This window comes from Vombatus ursinus, unplaced genomic scaffold (assembly GCF_900497805.2).
Source record: "Vombatus ursinus unplaced genomic scaffold, bare-nosed wombat genome assembly UNPS02014828.1, whole genome shotgun sequence".
NCBI lineage: Eukaryota > Metazoa > Chordata > Mammalia > Diprotodontia > Vombatidae > Vombatus > Vombatus ursinus.
In genome coordinates, this window is record NW_020954606.1 from 1,134,783 (window position 1) to 1,157,542 (window position 22,760).

At 39.5% G+C, this 22,760-nt stretch overlaps 1 protein-coding gene across 5 annotated transcripts in view; it reads right to left on the reverse strand.

Moving 5' to 3' along the window:
• The window catches only part of CAST (calpastatin), a 124,958-nt gene that overhangs the window by 83,828 nt on the left and 18,370 nt on the right, over window positions 1-22,760 (reverse strand). For 3 of the 5 annotated variants that reach the window (XM_027838478.1, XM_027838480.1, XM_027838479.1), the window contains exon 3: window positions 9,958-10,026. In XM_027838478.1, the coding sequence (XP_027694279.1) occupies window positions 9,958-10,026 (69 nt within the window). Of the gene's footprint in view, window positions 1-6,571; window positions 6,713-9,957; window positions 10,027-22,760 lie in introns of those variants that run through there. The other 2 variants (XM_027838481.1, XM_027838482.1) reach the window with 2 other exon arrangements.

Here is a 22,760-nt window from a genome sequence, read left to right on the forward strand (position 1 = left end):
TATAATAAGCCGGATTTCATTTACCTCTCAGATCTCAGTGTCCTCATCTGTTAAGACGACATTCTAATGTAATTAGAATACATTAACAGGTGTAAAGGGAAGGAAGTGAGACCTACCTTGTAGTAAGAACTAAGCTCGGCTATTTCCACACCCCACCCCACCCCGCCCCACCCGCAAAAGGTAATGATCCTTGAGATTTAATTGACTCACGGAACTAAAGTTTGAACTTGGTCACCAGAGTCACCTAAAAGCTGGTCCCACAGTGGGGGCAGTGGTTCAACGCTGCATCCTTGCTAAATTTCCTTTCCGTGATATTGTTAAGTAAACCTCCTTTTCTTAAATGTTAAAGTCTATGAATGTTTCATTTTGTTTCAATTCTGGAAAAAACAATTCTGAAACCAGACCATCCTGAGTCAGGTCTGACCTGACAAATATATTTTAAATTTTATCCATGCCTTGAGGACAATGGTGCTCAACAAATAATTTCTTGAGTCAATGAATTGCACTGTTTACACTGGGGGCATTGTATAATTTGACCCTCAGTAAGACCAGGTGTATAAATCTGTGAGAAGCTTTGCAATGGGGCTTTACTCTTGTGAATTTAAACACTATTAACTGAAACTTTTTTTTGGCTATTTGTTTTATATTGTTAAATAAAAAGGTAATTCAAAATTAATTACTGAGGATGAGCCTGGAAGCATATTATAGTTTCCATGTTTCAAAATACATTCCTAATTTCAAATTTCAAATACTTTACACAATCACTCGATAAGCATTTTTTAAGCAGTTATTATGTGCCAAGCACTGGGATAGGAGCTGGAGAATACAGATACAGATGTGAAACAGTTCATGCCCTCCAGGGTCTTACATTCTATTGAAGGACATGTGTGTGTGTGAGTGTGTGTATGTGAGAGAGAGAGAGAGAGAGAGAAAGAGAGAGATTCCTCCTTCCTCCTCAAAATACACATGCAAAAAATACAAGGTGATTTGTGGGGGGAGGGAATCAGGAAAGGCCTTGTGTATCCAGTAGAGATTAAGCTGAATTTTAGACAGGATTAGAGACCTGAAGAGGTGGAGGTGAGATGGGTGTGCGTTCCAAGCATGGGGAACAGCATGTGCAGAGGCATGAAGAAAGGAAAGGGGATGCTTTGCCTAAGGAACAGTAAGTAGGAAGGTTTGACTGGCCTGCAGAGTGTGTAGGGGATTCACGTATAATAGGCCTGGACTAATGAGTTGGGGTCAGCAATGGAGCTTATATTTGATTCTAGAGGTAACTGGTAGCCACTGGGGTTTATAGAATAGAGACATGACATGGTAGGAAAGATCACTCTGGCAGCCTTTTGGAAGAATGATTGTACCAGGGAGAGACTCAAAGCAGGGGAAACCAAGAAGGAAGGTATTATAATAGTCTATTGAGAGGTGATGAAGGTCTAAACTGGAGTGGTGACTATGTGGGTGGAGAGGAGTAGATTGATGCCAGAGATGTGAAGGAAGATAGAAAGGACGAGATCTAGCAACTGATAGGATGTGGGGGGTGTTGAGTGATAAGCAGAGTATGACTTGGAAATTGAGAACCTGGATGACTGGAAGGATGGTGCCATGCTAGATAGAAATAAGGGGAAGTTCAATTAAATAACACATTCTCCTCTGGACAAGACAGACAAATGATAGAGGTTCCGAAGACTACTTAAAAAGGCACTACACTTTGCCACAATCAACTTTCTGGAAAATAGAGTGTAGCAAAATGTTTTACATGCTAAAACTTATTTAATGGAGAAAAACCAATACAGATATGCTCTCATAAATCTGCTGTACTCAAAACAATTTTCTGGTACACAGATTGTCAATAAAATATTACAAAACAAGACTTCTATATTTTTTAATCCACTATTTCATTATGAATTCAACTTTCTCCTACTCCTCCAGACCTATCTTTGTATTGCCCAAATGCCCTCTTTCTTCAGAAGACCCTACTATTCTTCCAGTTGCCATGCCGAAAGCTCTAAAATCATCTTTTTCTTCCTTCTTCCCCGACCCCAACAGCCAGTTGACTGCCAGTTACCCAGATCACCAGCCCTGCACACCTCAGTAGATGACTTCATAAGTCTCAGGAGCCAAGGAAGTCTCACCCAGTGATATGCTAGCCTTCTGGTGATGAGCCTCTCTCTAAACTTAGCGTGGCTGTCTTTGGCTACAGACACACAGTCCATTGCTGGGCAGTACCTGAAGTCTTTCTAGCTTGGCAGAACCCTTCAGAGCTTTTGCTCTGCTCATGAAACTGTTGAGAACCCAGAGTCACCTCTATGGCATGATGAATCATCAGTAGGACTTCAGTGGAGGATTCAAAAAGAGTCATACAATAGATGAAGTTTTACTTATGAGTTCTTGGGTATCAGGACACTATGACTGTCAGACCTTTTATACTCTCCATTTCATGAGAGTCATAAAAGACTAATATAGTCAGACCTTTCATACTCTACATTTCATTACAGTCATAAAGAATTAATATAGAGGACATATCATACATAAGGACAATATAAAGAACATCAAGTCCAACCTTCATTTTACAGATAAGGAAATTTAGGCTCAAGAGAAGTAAAATGACTTTGCTCAAAAGTATACATGGGTAGCTAGGCAGCGCAGTGGTAGAATGCCAGGCTTAGAGTCAAGAAGACTCCTCTTCCTGAGTTCAAATCTGGCCTCAGACACTTACTAGCTGTATGACCCTGGGTGAGTCATTTAACCCTGTTTGCCTCAGTTTCCTCATCTGTAAAATGAGCTAGAGAAGGAAAATGGCAAACCACTCTAGTATCTTTGCCAAGAAGACCCCAAATGGGGTCACAAAAAGTTGGACATGTCTGAAATGACAACAAAGACAACAAAAGTACAAAAGGAATAAGTATCAGAGCTAGGTTTTGAACCCAGGTCATCTAACTCCAAATATAAAGGGGCTTAGTGGCTTTTTTGGGGGAGGTGGTCGAGGGAGCTAAACAAACTTGTGGAAAAACTGTATCTATATACACACACATACTATATATACACTATATATACTATATACTATATACTACATACACACACATATGTTCTGCCATAAGAGGTAGCGTAGAATAGTATGTACAAAGCCTGAGTCAGGAAGACTGGGGTTCAAAGTGCTGCTTCTGTCACATGGGCAAGTCCCCCAACCCTTCTGTGCTCCCAGTGACTCTAAGATTACTAGGTGCTCATCTGCATTGGTGGAGGGAACTTCCCTCTCCCCGGCAAGTCGCCGGTCCCATTTCAGGTGCACAGGAGAGGATAACTTGGACTTCCTGACCCAATGACTATTTAGTTATTGCAGATTTGAAAGAAAAAAAGTGAACAAATGCTAACAATCTGTAACATGCCTTAAAATGTAACTTTTTAAAACATATACTCTGGTTACAACTTAAGCCGGCAGAGAATAAATGTTTCTTCATTGATTATTCAGATATAACCCTGAAAAGGACTTTTAAGAAAAGATCGTAAGGTAAAATTTTTATAAATGGCTGATGCATGGAATTCAATGAAATAACTGTTTTCTTCTTAATAGTCTTTTTTTTTAGCCTTCTCACTATTATTCTATATTATTAACTATAACTTTTTACTGTGGAAAATGCCATATGGTCAGTATATGGACAGGCACAGCAGGGCCCAAGCGACATAGTGGGTAACTCAGACTCCACAAGTCCTGGGTTCCAGTCCTGCCTTTGACATATACTTACTGGGTGACCAAGAGCAGGGTATTTAATCTCTCAGTGCTACAGATAATTCTCTAAGGCTATACATTGCAAGCAAGCAGTTGTTCTGCTAGGAGTAGCTGGGGGACTCAGTGGATAGAGAGCACAGGGCCTGCAGTCAGGAAGACCTGAGGTTTTGTTTGTCCTTTGTTTTAGAAGAGGAACAATGACATCAGGGGGTGATGTCCTGACTTGCAAGTGAATGGATTTAAGTGAGGGAGAGTTGTACAGAGTCATCAGCCTTCCTCTCTCTTCCACAGTCATCAAAATTCAGCGGCAAGACAAAAGTCAAGATAACTGGTGATGGCCTGGGATCGGTGGATGACCTTGGCACCTTTGAGGTCTGACCAAGCTCTAAGTGCTCCACAGTGCCTGCCTTTAGACACCTTCATGGCTTTAGAGACAAATTGTTCTCATCCACCCATTCTTGCAGAGGAAGTCCTCACCTGCTTGAGGTAGACGTCGCCCTAACTCACCAACAGGTTTGAGGCCTGTCAGTTACCTGTCAGCCGAGATGGGGTGTGGCTGCTGGGCACACTACAGCTTCTTGGAGCCACAGGTGTGAGTTGGGTGAAGGCAGACACCAAAGGAGGATGAACAGCCCTCACACCAGAGGTGCTAGTCCTCCCTGAACACCCCATAAACGCCCTGGCACATAGCAGATGGTTTGTAAATGTTTATTTCCTTCCCTCTCTTTGCTGCGGTGAGGACCGGGTTGAAGTTAACTGAGTTCAAATCAGGCCTCAGACACTTACTAGCTATGTGACCCTGGTCAAGTTACTTAACCTCTGTTCGCCTAGGAGGCAGCTAGGGGGCTCAGTGGATAGGGCACTGGGCCTAGAGACAGGAAGACCTGAATTCAAATCCAGCCTCAGATACTTACTTGCTGTGTGACTGTGGGCAAGTCACTTAACCTCTGTTTGCCTTAATTCACTGGAGAAGGAAAAGGCAAACCCCTCCAGTATCTTTACCAAGAAAACCTCATGAATAATCCATGAATAGTTCTGTATAGTCCATGGGGTCGCAACAAGTTGGACAAAACTGAATGACAGGTTGTTCATCAGCCAAGGCAGTTTCTATACTGGGAGTTCCTTACAATATAAAATTAGAGGGCCAGACACAAAAAAAATCCAGAAATCATCATCTATTTATTTGGTAGAAATGTGCTCTTCAACTAAGTGAGTCTCTTCAACCACAATAGATATTTATGCCTGTTAAATGCTGCAATCTACGTAACTCAATAGAGGTTTTACTAAAAAGTTGGAAAGCATTGCTACATTCACATTGATTCCTGCCCCCATCTTGTCAGAGAATTTACTCCATCAGTCTGGAGATAGAATAACTTAATATTTTCTTTATGGATACATGATTTTGCTATACTGAAAAGTTTCCCACCATATCAGTATGCCAAATAAAGCACTCCCTCCATCCACTATCATGCCCCTAGACTTATGATGGGAAGATTCACTATCACAATTCAATTGCTGGGTCTCCAAGCAAAATTTTAGGAATGACCACTTTATTTTTGTTTACTGCAAAATACATCCTTCTCTGCTGGCAAGATGGGCCTCCCTTTAATGCAGGGTTGACTAAGCAGTATAAACATCTATTCATATTGGAGAAACTTCATAAACCCATTGCTATATACTTCTGTACTCTCATTTGTATGGACAGGAAATCAGTATAAAGAGGCAGTTCTGGATTGAGCAAATGACTGGTCCACAGATTATCAAAACAACAAAGGATCTAGATTCCAATCATTTGAATCTCTCTGGGTCTTAACTTTCCTCATCTGTAAAATGAGGGAGTGGTACTAGGTGGTCTCTAAATCCTATGACCTCATAATTTGGTGAATAAAGAAACGACTTGTCTCAGATTTGGTTCGTAGTACTATTTTTACTCCTTGAAAACCTGTGTGATGTTAGGCAAGTCACTTAAGTACTCTGTGCCTCAGTACCTATAGCTGTAAAATGGGGATAAGCATACCTGCTTCTTTCAATATTTCTGGTAATAGTATTCAACTGGAGTGGAAACACATGCCTTTTGGAAGAATCGGATTTATCAAAACATAATGTGGTACTATTTATACTAGAGTATCGAGGAGTACAGAGGTCACAACAAAAGATTTCCTTTGAGGATATCACACCCTATTTATGCAATACTAGGTTCATCATGATCAAAGAATGTTAGGGCTAAGAACAAGCCTTAGAGCTTATCTCATTTTACAGATGAGGAAACTGAAGCAGAGAAAAGTGAAAGAGATGGCCAAGGTGACCCAGATGATCAGCAGAGGATACAAACTCTGTGGCTCAGAGGACAAACCCAGTGGTCTTTCCTTTTTACCATGCAAAACTTTATGTTAGTTTTCTATGCAAAACTTTATGATCATTTGTCCAAATTATGGTATTTAAAGTGGTAAGGACAAATTCAATTTACTACAAAAATAAAATTCAAGGTAAGACCTACAGGACAGCTACGTATTTCTTTCTTTCAGAATTCTGCTTAGGTCATACAGATGCCCTGTTGGGTAATCCTACCCATTCTGTCTCTATCGCCATCTGCATACCCAACTGAAAAGCTTAGCTGTGCTAGCTGGAGGGTAGGAAGGGAGGGGAGAGGAGAATCGGGAAGACACCCTATTTCAACTTCGAAATCACCCACAGAGCAACATTTCTTCAGCTCAGTAAAACGTCTGATCTCTCAAAGTCAGCAGTCAGGGAAGGCGGAGGCGAAGGGGAAAAGGCTGCCAGGAAAGTGACTCTGTAATTTAGAGATGCCAGAGCAGGGAGAGGGAGCAGTCCCCAAGCAGTACTCACTTTATAGCAAGAAGCCTGAGCCACTCTGAATTTCAGCTTCCTGTACTTCTGAGACCTTTATTTTCCGAACGTTTTCATTTTTTGCTTTCAGAGGAGCCTAGTCGTGGTTTCCGTTTTGACAGTCACTGCCCAGTCCTTCTCCCTTTGATAGGGCACCGCTGATCCCGAGGGTACCTTACGTGTGTGGGTTCCGCCCTCCTGCCTAAGTGGCCCCACCTCCTCTTACCACGGAGTCCCAGACACCAGTTTCTTTCTGGGAAGAGGAGTGCATGGATAGGTTTGACTGATTTGTCAAAAGAGTTGCTATAAATAACTCAATTACAAATTTTTATACTGCCATGCCTGTGGAAACATAACACATAATGCACACAATCCGGCTGCTTGGATCAAAATTAGGACACTCAGAGGTGCCCTGGGGGGTTGGGAGTGGGCAGTAAGTGACCCAAAGCAGCTCAGATTATATAAAATAAACCACAAGTGAACCCACAAGGTACAGAGTGGGATACAAATCTCACTGGCTGCAGGCTGCCCTTTTGCTACATCTCCTTGGGGGAGATGGGGGTAAAGGTTGGGGGCGGGGAGAGTGGGCAGAGAAGCCATATTGTCAAATCTCCCCAAGCCCTGTAAGGATTACTCTGCCTTTACCCCCATACTCCCCCCATCCCCTTCCTCCATGACCTTGTACCCACCTATGGTGGGGACAGGTTTTACAAACTCATTCATAAATAATGATAAACAAATAATCATCTGGGAATTTTTTTTCTTCAAAAGGTAGTCTGACTCTTCAATTCAATATGGAACAAATTTTATGCTGAAGGAAAAGGGAGGGAGGGAACAGTAGAGTGAAGGATAATCTCTGTAGTCATACATTGCAGCTCTTCAGCATTGTAGGACTATGGATGTAGAAGGATCTTAGAGGCTGTCCATTTCAACCCCCTTATTTGACAGACAAAGAGACTGAGGGTCAGAGAGATTAAAATCACACAGGCAGAGCTGAATGGGCAGAGCTAGAATTTGAACCCAGGTTCTGTAACTCATTTTTTTCATCTGTAAAATGGAGATAATAGCACCTACCTTCTATGGTTCTTGTGATGATCAATTGAGATAATACATGTAAAACACTCTATAAATCTTAAAATGCTACATAAATGCTATTATTATTATTATTATCATTATGATGAGAGCAGGTTATAGTAAAACTATCATTTCCTGAACCTGGGTTCAAATCCTGGATCTTCTACTTACTATTTTGACATTAGTGAACTAATTTACCTTCTAGACTTCATCCTCCTTCTTTATAAAACAAACAACTGAGAGTCAATGTAGTAATTAAATCTGTTCTTTTTTTAAAGTGATGAACATGAAAAGATCATTAGAGCATAGGGGACTCATTTTAAAATATATTTTTTTTCTACTGGAAGATTGTATAAGAGCTTTCCCAAAGTAGGATTAACATTCAGATGGATATGCTGGGAAATCTTAAGGCTATAAGAGAGATGTTCTTTTTTTTTTTTTTAATAAATTTTTGGACCTGACCTCTGATTTTACTAGTATAAAGAAGTTCCAGTGAGTAACCTCTTTCTATCAATTCAGACAGGCCCCCGTGCTGAAATGTATAGTTCTGGAGAGTTGGCTAGAGTACTGAGAGTTTAAATGACTTATCCAGGGTCACACAGTCTACATATGTCAGAGGCATGATTTGAACCTAGATCTCTTTGACTCCAAAGCCTTCTCTGGGTTCCTTATGCATGATACTCTATCTCCCAGCTCCATGCCTTTGCACTGCTCCCCCCCCCCACATACCTGGAACATGCTCCCTTCTTACTTCTGTCTCACAAAACCCATCTCTTCTTTTAACACGTAGCTCAGGCAGCAGCTTCTGCATGAAGCCTTTCCAAATCCCCCAACTGTCAGTGCCTTATCTGCCAAACTATCTTGTATTTAACTATTTTCTATTTACTCACTTTATATTTAAACTACATCTCATGTATCTACTTGTCACCATTGGTATATAAATTTCTTAGAAGCACAGCTTGTTTCATTCATCGTACTAGTTTCCCCAGTGCCCAGCACAATGTGGTCTGGCGTTTGTGCTTAAAAGTTGTATGGGGAAAGGCAGCTAGGTGGCACGGTGGATGGAGCTCCAGCCTCCGTCTTACTCAAGTCAGGAGGACTTGAGTTCAAATCTGACCTCAGACACTTGACACTTACTAGCTGTGTGACCCTAGGTAAGTCACTTAACCCTGATTGCCTAATCAAAAACAAAACAAAAAAATTGTCTAGGGATTGATCACCTCTTGCATCTTAAGCTTATACAATTAGTTTCCTGGTTTGATAATTAATATTTTAATGAAAACCAAACTGTGTTTCAAAAGTTTTCTTATTTTAAGGATCTTCACCTGGTGCACGGGAAATTTTTACATATTAGATTCCAAATGACATTGTGTCCTATAGTATTCCTGTAGCATTTGGTCAGCTTAAATCTTATATTTTGTTTCATAATGTCCTAAAGCAAAAGGCAAGCATCTTATATCCTCCCTTACTACAAGAGAGTTTCAGGCGAAATATTCCTTTAATTTTTCTTACCCTTATGTTATGCCAAAAGGGAAAAAAAGGTAAAGCTCCCAATTCAAGCCTTTACCTGGGAATGAAACCATTCCACTCAGCTAAAAAGGTGCAAGGCAAGACCAGTTTATTTCTAGAAAGAGTAATTCATAATTTTTATTGGGGCTGGAGAGAAAGGAACAAACATTTATTAAGTGCCTACCGTGTGGCAAGTATTATCTCATTTGATCCTCACAAAAACCCTGGGAGATGAATGCTTCCAGTATCCCCATTATACAAAGGAAGAAAATGAGTCAAACATAGGTTAAGTGACTTGCCCAGGATCACAGAGCTAGTAAGTGTCTGAAATTAGACTTGAACTCATGCCTTCCTGACTTGTGTCTTAATTCTAACCCCAAGGTCTGATGCTCTGTCTATTCTGTCATCAAGCTCTCTCTGCTGAGAAGCAGCGTGATGCAGTAGAAAGAGCCCTCAATGGGAACCTTACTCCAAGCTCAGCACTCTCTCCACTGTACCACCTAGTTAACTATTTGAAGTTACCTATTGGCCTCAAAGCTGAAAAGCATTAATAAGCTAGTCATATCCTAAGATCTAAGCACTTTATGAAAAAAAGAGCTAACTAGATTTCTGCTCTGCTTGCATGTGCAATGACCCAATGCTAACACCAGCATATGAGAACAGACATTGCATAATAGATTAAATCAACAACAAGAGTCTTTTTTTTTCTTATTTTCTCCCCCTTCCCCTATGACAGACATACCATTTCATATTTAGGATTCACCATGCCACAATGCCACATACCATAAAGAGATGGTGCTCACCTTACTAGAGGCTGTTCTACTTGCAGAGATCCTGGAGGGGCGACTGCTACTGTGACTTGCTGTTTTTTCCTTGAAACACACATAAAATTGCAACATTAGTGTGTGAAAATATAGCAACAAGGAAGTCAAGACAAATTTTTCATTTCAATGCAAACTTATTCTCAAGGGAAAAAAAAGATTTTTGTTTGTAACTAGCATACCAGATTGACAAATATCATACTTTGCCTGAAAACCAAAGTTTTCATGCTTTGCCTGAAGGCTATCTCAATATTAAAACAGGGATAAGAATAGGAGCTAACGTACTAAATTTGTAAACATCAAACTTTTCATTTCTTCTTCATCTAAATGTTAGAAAACATACAAAATGAGTTTAAATCCTGCTCTTGCATTCGTCAATGATCTTTTAGAATTGTGAAAAAGTACCTTAAGGCCATCTCCACTTTTGGCCCCATTATGGAAACCACATCCTAAAAGGAAAGCGTATTTTCTCTTAGGAAGAAAGCTATGATTTGGGGTTGTATTCCTGACTAAGCACTTTGTCTTCAAATAGACCACAGATATGACCAACAATGGACAAAGCAATGAGGTGATGGTGATACTTCTATAATAACACAAAATAATAAAATTGTACTCTAATACCTACCTATAAATAATCATCAATGTACGCTACACACTATCACACTCTTCAGTGTACACATGACTCATAAAAATATGGCTCGAGTGTATCACAGATATGATTTAATCTAATGTGGTTGATATAATAAATATTAATTAAATATTTAACTAATACTGATTTTGTTTGCCTTCTAGAATTTAGAAGGGTTTTTTTTTGGAAGAGGAATTCTCTGAAAAAAAATTGAGCTGATGTTTTCTTTTTCAAAGAATCATAGGGGTCCTCTAGCTCAACTTCTGTTTGATTCAAGAATGCTCTCTATAACACCCCTGACAAGCAGTCATGGTCAACTAGCTCATGCTAGATATAAGGGCACCTAGGAGGCACAGTAGATAAAGAGTCAGGCCTGTCATCAGGAAGACTCCTCTTCCTGAGTTCAAATCTGGACACAGAGATCTACTAGCTTTGTGACCCTGGCCAAGTCACTTTCCCCTGTTTGCCTCGGTTTCCTCATCTGTAAAATGAGCTAGAGAAAGAAATGGCAAATCACTCCAGTATCTTTGCTAAGAAAAACCCAAAATGGGGTCACAAAGAGTGAGACATAATTGAAAAATGACTCAACAAGAGATACAAGATAAGACCATAGATTTAGCTCTGTAAAGGACCTTAAAGATCATTCTAGTCCAACCCTTCATTTTACATTGGAAGAAACTGAGGCCCAGGGAAGTAAAGGTGACTTGCCCAAGGTAGCAAAATTACTAAGTAGCAAAGTCAGGGCTTCAATCCAGGCCCTCTGATTCTAAATCCAGCATTTCTCTCACTATGCCATACCACCTGCAGCCAGTTGTGATCAAAACTCTTCCTAGAAATTTCACATTAAAGAACAAAGTCGAAACCAATCATCCTACTGATATTAGAATTATCTTTAAATATTTCAGGCACTCTTCCTAGCAGTGTGCTGAAAACTCTCAGTCTTCACTGGAAAGTCATACACACAATGACCAGAGCCTTAAACTTTCAGAGAGGGATTTCAGATAATTTCTAATTGCTAAGCTCAAACTCACTTCTCTTCCTGATTTCTCTGTTTCCGTTGAGGACACCCATAGCCTTCTGAGCTACTCAGGTTCAAAAGTTTAGTCATTCTTGACTCTTTACTCTTCCTCACCCCGTGTATTTGTGGAGTTGCCAAGAAGACATGTTGATTCTTCCTGTACAATATTTCTATGCATTCATTCCCTTCTCTCCATTCCAAGGATAGTCAGAATACCTTGCTTCAAAACCTGACCCTGATGCTTACTACTTATATGACCTATGTGACCGTCTCACCTCTAGGGGCCTCAGTTTCCTCATTTGTAAAATGGAGGGGGTATGTGTGAGCATGATGATTTCTAAGGTTTCTCCTAATTCTGAATCTTTGATCCTATGATCCTGTTCCTTAAGTTTGAATGCTGGCAGACCAATAATTTAAATCCTAATAAAAAAATAACACTCTTCCTCCTCCTCATCCTCCTCCTCCAACCACTACTACTACTCTTACTCCTCCTACTACTACTACCACCACCACCACCGCCACCACCGCTACTACTACTACTACTAACTGGCACTTATATAGTGCTTTAAGATTTGCAAAGCACTTTACATATGGTAACTTGTTTGATCCTTACAACATCCCTATGAGGTAGATGCTATTATTATCTCCACTTAAAGATGAGGAAACTGAGTCTGAGAGGAGATAAGTGTCTTGTCCTGGGTCACATGGCTAGTAGGGAATCTGAGGCAGGATTTGAGCTCAGATCTTCCTGACTCTAAGTCCTATTCTCTACTTAGCTGATATAGAGTAGGACTGTGACTTAGAAGAGTCTGGAAGACCTTGGTTCAAATCCTACCTCTGATGAATATTGGCTGTGTGATACTGGGTAAATCAATTCTCAGTGCCCCCAAATCACTTTATAAGACCATACATTAGAAAGCAATTGTTGATTTGCACTGGTAAAAGTAATTTTCTCAGTGAAATCACTGGTTTGACAACAACTGATGTTAAGTAGGCAACTCTGAAAGATTCACATGGCACTGTCATTCATTTATTCAAGTAGTCAGCAAACATTTAAGACTACTTTATGCAAGTCACCATGGAAGTTTAGGGGAACTACACAAACCACTGCAATACTCAGATGCCTCTATGATCTCAGAGACTATGCGGACTATGTCTTATCTAACTTTATCTCCTCTAATGCCTAAAGTAGTATTCTGTACATTGCAGGCACTTAATAAATATTTATTGAATTAATGTGCAGGTTGTATTTAGTTCAAATATGAGAAATCAGACCCTATGATGATTGGTGAAAAGAGATTAAATTGCAATGTTTGAGTTTATGATCTATTCATTTTGAAAAATATTGTCATATTTGACACAGTATTTGACATATTGATACAGAGATGGGGGGACCCTTTCCAATGATGCGGACTGAAAGCCATCTGGAACATTCTGTTGGGCTCTTGTCCATGTCCTCCCATAAGTTAGCCATAGGGAGTCTACCCCAATGCACTCGAGGCCTTCCCTTAATTCTCTTGACATAACAATACCTATGCTATCAAGGAGTTATCCTTTTGATCTCTCCAGGTGACCAGCTATCTTTCTGAATCATATAGATTTATGAGGACATCCTTTGCCCAGATCACTTATGCCCAACATGGCCTCTACAATTCCTAACTTTGGTGGCTGGGAATTGTAGATGGTAGTTCTCAATTTTGATCCTTTACTGATTGTGAAAAAATTGGCCTTTTGATTCATATACATGCTTGGGCCCTTAAAGTAACTTCATGATTTCCCATAAGCAATCTAGCTCCCCTCCTCATATTACTCAATTCTGGATCCAGTTCTTTGGGGAAATTGGAGAACTCTTTGATTTACTGCACTGAGGAACCTCCTGTGGAATTGGATATGCATTCTGGTTCCTTTTAATGGGATATGTGCCCTTACCGAAGGGCACATGCCCTGGAAAGATGGCACAGCAACTTCTTACTGGTCCCTATGAATGATGGGCTGCAGCAAAGATAATTGGCAACCGAGTCAGAAAGAGCTGTCCACTCTGTGTGTTTTAAGAAGAACTTAGGAGAAGCTCTTTGAACCTTTCTTTGGGGATACATGAAATACTTTCTCTCTCTTGGACTTCCAGTAGGAGATGGGTAAGGATTCTTTCCCTCTCTACGTTATGACAGCAAAAAGTTCATGGAAGTGAGAATATATACTTATTCTACTTCCTGTTTTCTTCCCTGAGTCAGGCCAGTGACCAGCAATCCTGATAAATGGACATTTCTAACCATGGCGTTAACCTCGTGAGTTTGAGAATTGTAAGATACCAAAGTTGGATGCCAGCTGATAAGCAGGTAGTGGTTTCTGAAACAGCTTACTTCTCAGAGGAGAAGACCACTGGCAGGGTCATTTTGAAACTGGGAGGACCAGTGAGAGCCAGCTAGGAGATTTGGAGCTTGTGAGTTGGCTGGACAGTACAGGCCCAAGGTGAATGTGAAAGTGAAATATCTGTTCTACAGTTTCACTAAGTGCCTTTACCTTTCAGGGAGAAAACTATGGTATGCTACGTTTTCTCTGTGTTAACATGCATCTGCTGTGAGTCTTTTGAATTTGATATAATTTTGGTTGAATAGGAAATACAAATCTGTGCTTTGCCTAATATGGCTGACTGCAAGATAGAAAAAAACATAAGTTGTGCTTTGGCTTTTGTTTTCACCCTCCATTGGCATGGAAGCAACATTTATTACATCACTAACAATTTGGAGAACTCTTCCGCTAAAACCTGGAGAAAGGGTAGAAATGCCTAATTGTCTCTCCAACCTTGGAATTTGCTCCTTAAAATAAGGACACCTATTTTTGAAACCTGTTGTTATCTTAGTCTCTTGCTTATCCCTCTTTTCTCATATCTAGCACTTGCTAAGTCCTGATAATTCCAATTCCAGTATCTCTCTTATGTCTGCCTTCTCTTATTTATTTCTGCAGTAATTATCATAGTGTATAGGCCCATCTTACTATTTTCCTAGAATATTGTAGTGGAATCCGAATAGGTCTTCTCACTTTTACTGTCTCCTCTCTCCAATCTATCCTTCACATGGATGCCAAACCAATCTTCCTTGGGCTTAGATCAGGTCACATCATTCCTGCACTCAAAAATATTCAGTTGTTCCCTATTGCCTACCAAGTAAAATTCTAACTCCTCGACTTTTGTCATTCAAAATCTTTCACAACTTCTCTCCCGCCCTCCCCTTATCCCCCTTTCCAGCCCTATCTCATATGTACCGGGTACTCTATGCTCCCATCAAATCGATCTTCTTCCTGTCTCTGGAACATACCCATTTCAATGCCTTCTCCCATGTTGTAATTCTTATACCGAGAATGTCCCCTCTCATTCCTACCTCCTGTTCAAATCTTATCCACCCTTCAAAATTTAACTTAAATACCATATCCTTCATAAAACCTTCCTTGATCTCCCAAATTGGTAGTAACTTTTTCTTCTTCAGAAATTTTTTGTTTTGTACTTCTCTAACCCACTTTTCATTTATATCAACTATATTTATGTCACATTGCCCTATCAGAATACAAGCTCCATGAAGGTGGGGACTATGTCTTATCTAACTTTATCTTCTCTAATGCCTAATTCAGTATTCTACACATTGCAGGCACTTAATAAATATTTATTAAATTAATACGCAAGTTGAATTTAGTTCAAATATGAGAAATCTGACCCTGTGACAATGATAGGTGAAAAGAGATTAAATTACAATGTTTGAGTTTGTGATCTATTAATTTTGAAAAATATTGTCATATTTGACATATTACTTGACATATTGATACATAATTCTTATCATATAAATCAATCAAAGGCTTTATTCAGTAGATTTTTTAATACCACCCTGATATACTAGTAGATTTATAGTGACCAAACCAACTGTTGGGAATAGACTGATTTCTTCTCACTGCTTTACTCAGGTCAGATGGGCCTGCTTGTCTCCATTTGTGGACTCAGTCTTACCTACCTTTTGGCTTCAGTCCTGTCTCTGGATTGGGAATATATAAGAAACTCTGGCCTCGGAGGATCTTCCTTAGTAACATTCCTAATTTCCATCTGCCTCTCCACATTCCTGCTATTTTGTGGATCACCTGGATTTTATGATTAGTCTATCCTTTCTTGTCTGTACAGTATATATACAGATCATCAATATTTGCTTATGTTCATTTGCCCATCCAGAACCCTGAGCTTTGCAAGAAAGATGACTGGTTGATCCTGGCAACTCTCCTGGCTTCCCTACTTATCAGATTCCCTCCTCTTGTTCTCAAAGGCATGGCTCTGGGTTTATGGGGAGTTCCAAAATGCCTTAAACCTGGAAGGTCTATGGGGTCTGGCTATTATCGACTAGGAGACTTTGACACAAGAAAAGTTAAAATTAGATCTTGAAGAAAGAGGCCTGACTCACCTTCTGCCCTCTTTTTTTCCTGGCCTAATCATTTGTCTTGACAGTCTGTGTGATATAGTGGACAAAGTACTGGATGTGGACTAAGAAAGACCTTGATTCATATCCTGCTTCAGACACTTATTAGCTACGTGATTATGGACAAGTTACTTAACCTCTCTTTGGCTCAGTTTCCTCATCAGTAAAATGAGGAGGTTAGACTTCATGGCTTCCCAGGTCTCTTCTAGCTTGAAATCCACAATCCTGTGATTCTATGCAGCATTATGTCTTTTTTTGTCAGGTTTCCTCAAACCCCAAGAGTCAACACCAACCTTATTTATCTGCTGTGCCTTGGACTTTAATCCTCTAAAACTGTCCCCTGAATTACCTCAGTTATAAAAGCCTGGTACTCTTGGAATTTTGCCTCAGGCAATCAAAGTTCTCTGAATTAGTTTCTCTTGTCCTTTCTAAGTGATGCAAATCAAAATCCTCCTCCCATTCAAACAAAGATCTGTAAAAGATCTGCAACAGGTACTGCAGTATCTGGAAGTTTCCAGTTGTGCAACAGGTATCTATCCCTGGTCCTAAAATATCCCAAAAACCCAGATTATAGGTTTAGACCTGGAGGTAAAAGGTAGGGGAAGGAGGCCATTTAATTCAATCCCCTCATTTTGCAGATAAGGAAACTGAGATCCAGAGTGATGTAAAGTCAAAAATTAGTCTCTGCCCCTGCAGAACTTATTTTATTTTATTTCATTATATTTTATTGGAGGGAAACAACATAACATATCCAAGATTGTGCAGGCAGTAAGTGTCAGAGGATTGAAGTCTTACTGTTTCTACTGTGCCACATTCCTTTTTATGTGCTAGATCTTGAAATCTGGAAACCATCATTTCTGCTGAGCTCCATACACTATAAACATAATGACTGTCATAAACTCCATAAATTTAATGACCATCAGCAACAACAAAAAAAAACAAATGAGTATACAAAGAGCAAATTTTTATTTCAACTCATAGCCTTTCATAAGGCAAAACAAAAAAAAATTAAAGTTATCATTCTGTGTCCCATTCTAGGCCTACCAGTTAGTTCCATCGCTTTTGGTACTGTACCTCCTAGATGTCATATAGCTGAGCTAGTTGGTGATGAGTGGCTAGTGGAGATGACACAAAGGATATTGAAGGAGAGACTCCAAAAGGATCTCAATAGGCTAGGCTAGTGGGTCAAAACTAACAGAATGAATTTCTGAAGAGACCAAATGTGTACAAGGAGCTTCCAGTGAAGAAACTCCTTTTGCTAATGCAGATCAGCAACAACTCTGGACATTATGGCCTGAAAGAGTTGCCTGGGGGTATTGAGAGGTTACACAACTTGACCAGAGCCACATAATTAGCATGTTTCTGAGATGGTGATAAAATTAAATTTAATAGGCATTAATGTAAAATTCCTCAAAAAGTCCTACTCTGATGCCACAAGAAGGCATTGAGGTGACAGTGTGCCATTCTAGATTATAATAGGAAAATGAAAAGTCTGACAGACTATTATTTTGAAAGGCTTCAAGCATAATCTTACTAACATAACGTGTCAGCCTTCCAAGAATTAATCTAGTTTAAGTAGAGAAAAGCTTATCACTAGTAGCCTGGCCACTTGGAGATAGAATTCTTTGGCCATGCACCCCATAAAATAAAGAAAAGCACAAAACTGCCCTTATTCTTGTGTACCCTCTTCTAGTTTGGCAGTAATGGTGGCAGAAGGGTATGAGAATCACACAGTTTTTAGGTAATCTACAAACATTCATGGTTGGTATTATAGTGTGAGATACTTGTTAAATGACCATAAGTGGACACACACACACTAGCAGAACTGAACTGTATCAATCTTGACATTCTTGCTTGAAATGAAACCAGAAGACAAAAGAAAGTTGTAGTGAACTAGAAAAATGGAGGATAGGTTTTCCCAGGCAAAGATAAAGGAGTTGGTGGAGCTGATTTTATCTTGTTTGAAAATTCAGACAAGAAAGCAGCAGGAAAGGCTTCAGGTACAATAAAGTATTATTTTAAGGAAGGTATGTATTCTGAAAGGCAGAAGTCAGGAAGAAATGCCTTTCAGGCCTGGAGAATAACCATTGCAAAAGCATAGAGATGAAGTGTCATGTGTGAAGAACAGTCAGCAGGCTAATGTGGCTGGAACATTGTGTGTTGGAGGGATGTAATGTATAATAAGGCTGGATGAATAGGGTGGGGCCAGGTTGTGAAGGGCTTTAAATAGCGGAGTGATATGGTCAGATCTGTACTTTTGGAAAAAATCACTCAACAGCTATATGGAGGATAGATTTGAATGGGCAAAGACTTGAGGCAGAGAGACTACTTGGGAGGTTATTACAGTAGTCCAAAGGAGAGGAATGTGACTGCAGAAACAGAGATGGATGTGAGAGATGTGGAGGTAGAAACAAAATGATCCAGCAACTAATTGAATATCGGGTTGAGTACAAATGAGGAGGCAACAATAACACTGAAGTTATAAACCTACAAGACTGTTAGGACGGTGGTGTCTGACGGAAATTGGAAAGTGTGTGAGAGGAGTGATTTTGGGGGAAGGGATAATGAGTTGTTCTATAGACTTTGAGATGCATATAAGAAATCCAGTTAAAATACAATATACATTTCATATACATATGAAATACAATATAAATTCCATATACATATTTCAAAATATTAAACACAATAGAAATTTCATATACATATGAAATTTATGAACCAACATCTGTTACAGAGAATATCTATGAAGGACTTGGCAGGCCCTACAAATTAAATCAAAATATGTACTGATACCTAGTGACTTCAACACAAAAGGTGGGCAAAGGAAAGGATGGCCAAAAAAAAAGTAGCAGAATACACTTTTGGAGTAGGCAATAAGAGAGAGGCTGAAGACTTATTAAATACATAGAATACATGTAAAATTGTGTACTCTCTTCTAGTTTGGCAGTAATGGCGGCAGAAGGGTATGAAAATCACACAGTTTTTAGGTAATCTACAAACATTCATGGTTGGTATTATAGTGTGAGATACTTGTTAAATGATCATAAGTGGACACACACACTAGCAGAACTGAACTGTATCAATCTTGACATTCTTGCTTGAAATGAAACCAGAAGACAAAAGAAAGTTGCAGTGAACTGGAAAAATGGAGGATAGGTTTTCCCAGAATACATGATTACTTTGAGAGCAGTGCAGCTAGATGGCGCAGTGGATAGAATGCTGGTCTTGGAGTCAGGAAGACTCACCTTCCTGAGTTCAAATTTGACCTCAGACACTTATTAGCTGTGCTACTCTGGGCAAGTCACTTAACCCTGTTTGCCTCAGTTTCCTCATCTGTAAAATGAGCTGGAAATGGCAAAACACTCCAGCATCTCTGCCAAGGAAACCCCAAATGGGGTCATGAAAAATTGAACACAACTGAAAAACAGCTGCTTTTTACCTTTCTTTGTATCCTCACAGCTTAGCACAGTGTCTGGCACATAACACGTGCTTAATAAATGTTTATTGACTGAATGAATGAATATTTCTAAACAGTAAGGGCCAATACAGTTCTACTAAATTTGGACTCTAAACTTAACCCTGGGGGTGCTTATAGAAGTGGAAATACTACTAAAGAAAGCAAACATGGGAAGAATCCTGAAAAGATAGTGAAATGCAAGGTGGCCTCAGAGCAATCTCTCCTATACCCATATCAGAAAACGCAAAGGCCAACAATAATAGAAATACAAAGCTAGAAGAAAGAATAAAAATGAGAAAAAATATGGTATGTGATTAAAACACTCTAATCTTGTCTGTTTATACCAGTTATTGATGCTAAAAAATGGGAAATGGATTGAAGAAAGAGCATCCATACCTACTATGAAAGTTTCATACAGAGATTTAAGCAATGTAAGTCAATTGCCACAGGAAGGAGACCAAAAAGACTTAAAAATTGCCTTATCCAGCAAAGAATCAGTTTGCCAAGTTGAAGCAGCATTGCATTATTGGATAGAAATCTGGATGGGTAGTCAAGAAGAACTAGTTTCAAATCCAGCCTGTGGCATAACTAGATGTTTGACTGCTGACAAGTTACTGAAACTTTGAGTGCCCCAGCCAAATCTCAAAGCCTATAAATTGCAGGGAAAAGGTTAATTTGCATCAGAAAAGAAAGTTCTTCATGGAGAACTTACATTGGTAAAATAGAGATTAGATTAAAAAAAGAAAAGAAAAAAAGTACTTGCAAACTAGATATGACAGACAAAAGCAACACCTTTCAAACTTGCTTGTGACACTTTAAGCTTGAATAAAGATTATGAGCTCGTAAAATAATTAGAGGCAATGGGGGGAAAATTGGTTTAAAGAAAGCCTGGCAAAAGACCCAACTAAGGAAAGTTATCCTGAGGGCATTTAAGGATGAATGAAAGATAGAAAACTGCTGCAGAGTCAGCAAGCACTTATTTAGTGTCTATCATGTTGTAGGCACCGAGTTAAGTGTTGGGGATACAAAGAAAGGCAAAAACAGTCCCTGCCTTTATGGAGCTCACAACCTAACAGGGGAGACAATATACAAATAACTATGTACAAAAAGGATCTACACAAATAAGCTGGAGATAGAAGGCACCAAAATTAAAGAGGTCTGGGAAAGGCTTCTTAAAGATGAGATTTTAGCTGAGACTCTAAGGACGCCAAGGAAGCCAGAAGGTGGGGAGAAGACACAGCATTTCAGGCATGAGGGACAGCTAGTGAAAATACCCAGAGTTGGATCCAACCATTCTGGAGAATAATTTAGAACTATGCCCAAAGGGCTATAAAACTGCATGTCTTTTGGCCCAGAAATACCACTACTAGGTGTATATTTCAAAGAGATTTTAAAAAGGGGGAAAGAACCTATTTGTACAAAAATATTTCTGCTAGCTCTTTTTATGGTGGCTAAAAATTAGAAATTGAGGGGATGCCCATTAAATTGGGGAATGGTTGAACAAGCTGTGGTATATGATTGTAATGGAATATTATTGTGCTGTAAGAAATGACGAGAAGGATGATTTCAGAAAAACCTGGAAAAACTTACATGAACTGATGCAGAGTGAAATTATCAAAATCAGGAGAATATTGTACACAGTAACAGCAATATTGTACAATGAGCAACTGTGAATGATTTAGCTGTTCACAGCAATACAATAATCCAAGACGATCTCAAAAGACTCAGGATGAAAAATGTTGTCTCCAGAGAAAGAACTGATAGAGTCTGAATACAGACTGAAGCACACTATTTTTCTCTTTCTCTTTCTTTTTTTTTTTGGTTCAAGTTTTCTTCTGCAAAATGACTAATAGGGAAGGTGATATCCTGACTTGTAAATGAATTGGATTTAAGTGAGGCAAAGCTGTGCAAAGTCATCAGCCTCACTCTCTCCAGAGTCATCTGGGATCAGGACAACTGGTGATGGCCCAGATGCAGTGGAAGACTTGCCTTTTTAAGCTAAGGTCTTTCCCAGGTCTCAGCTTGTCTGAGACAATGCCTATTCAGTGATCAAGGCTAGGTAAGAAATGAGGCAAAGAAGGTCCTCTATTAGCTAGTCCAAAAAAAAAAAAATCTGGGAGGGGAATACTGAACTCAAAGAGGTTTCTGGCCAAAACAGAAACAATTGCTATTTACACTCACTCTGAACCATCAGGTTCCAAACAGTAACCAAAAGAAGTTTGGGCAGGGACCTATTGTTGACCAATCAATGAGAGTCAGAGTGCTTTGAGTTTAAAGCACGGTCCTTAAAAAAGAAATCTAGGCTGTAAACCCCAAGATATCTTGCAAGGTTTCAGTGATCAAAATTTATATTCCTTTGGGTAAAGCATGATTCCTTATGTGGACAGACAGTGGAAGGAAGAAGGAAAGAAAATGGGAGGGAGAGAATGAGAAAAGGAGAAAGAGAAGGAAGGAGAGAAGGAAGGAAAGAAGGAGATGCATTGCCCAACTGGAACTGGCAAGCACTCACATGAGGTCAGAAAAAGCAATACGAGGATACTCTCAAGGTCTTTTTTAAAAACTCTGGAATTAATTGTGTGGCATAGAACCTCCCAGCATGGCATGCCCACATCAGAGAAGGTACTGTGCTGTATGAGCAAAGCAGAATTGAAGTAGCTCAAAAGAAATGGGGCATGCGCAAATTTAGAGAATCCACCCAAATGTTCACATGAACTATTTGTGCCTGACCTGTGGTAGAACATTCTGAGCTCATACTGGTCTCATCAACCAGAGTTGGAAACACTATAACTTGACTCTAACATAGTGATGTCATTTCGGTCCTCTTTAAGAACAAAGGACAACAACCAATGAATACTTACAGATTGTTGATTGTTGTTTGTCTTTCATTCCTGCAGAGGACCATGACATCAGGAAGGTGATATCATGACTTGCCAGTAAATATGGAAATATGTTTTACATGATTGCACACGTATAACCTTTATCAGATTGCTTACTGTTGTAGGGGGAGGGAAGAGAGGGAAGGATAGAATTTGGAACTCAAAACTTAAAAAAAGAATGTTAAAATTGTTTTTACATGTAATTAGGGGGGAAAATAAAATCTTATTAAGAAAATATAATAAAATATCTAAAGTTGGGAGATGGAGTGTCTTGTGCAAGAAACAGCTAGGAGGCCAGTGTCACTGGATTGCAGAGTATGGGGGGTTGAGTAAGGTATAAGAAGACTGGAAAGAT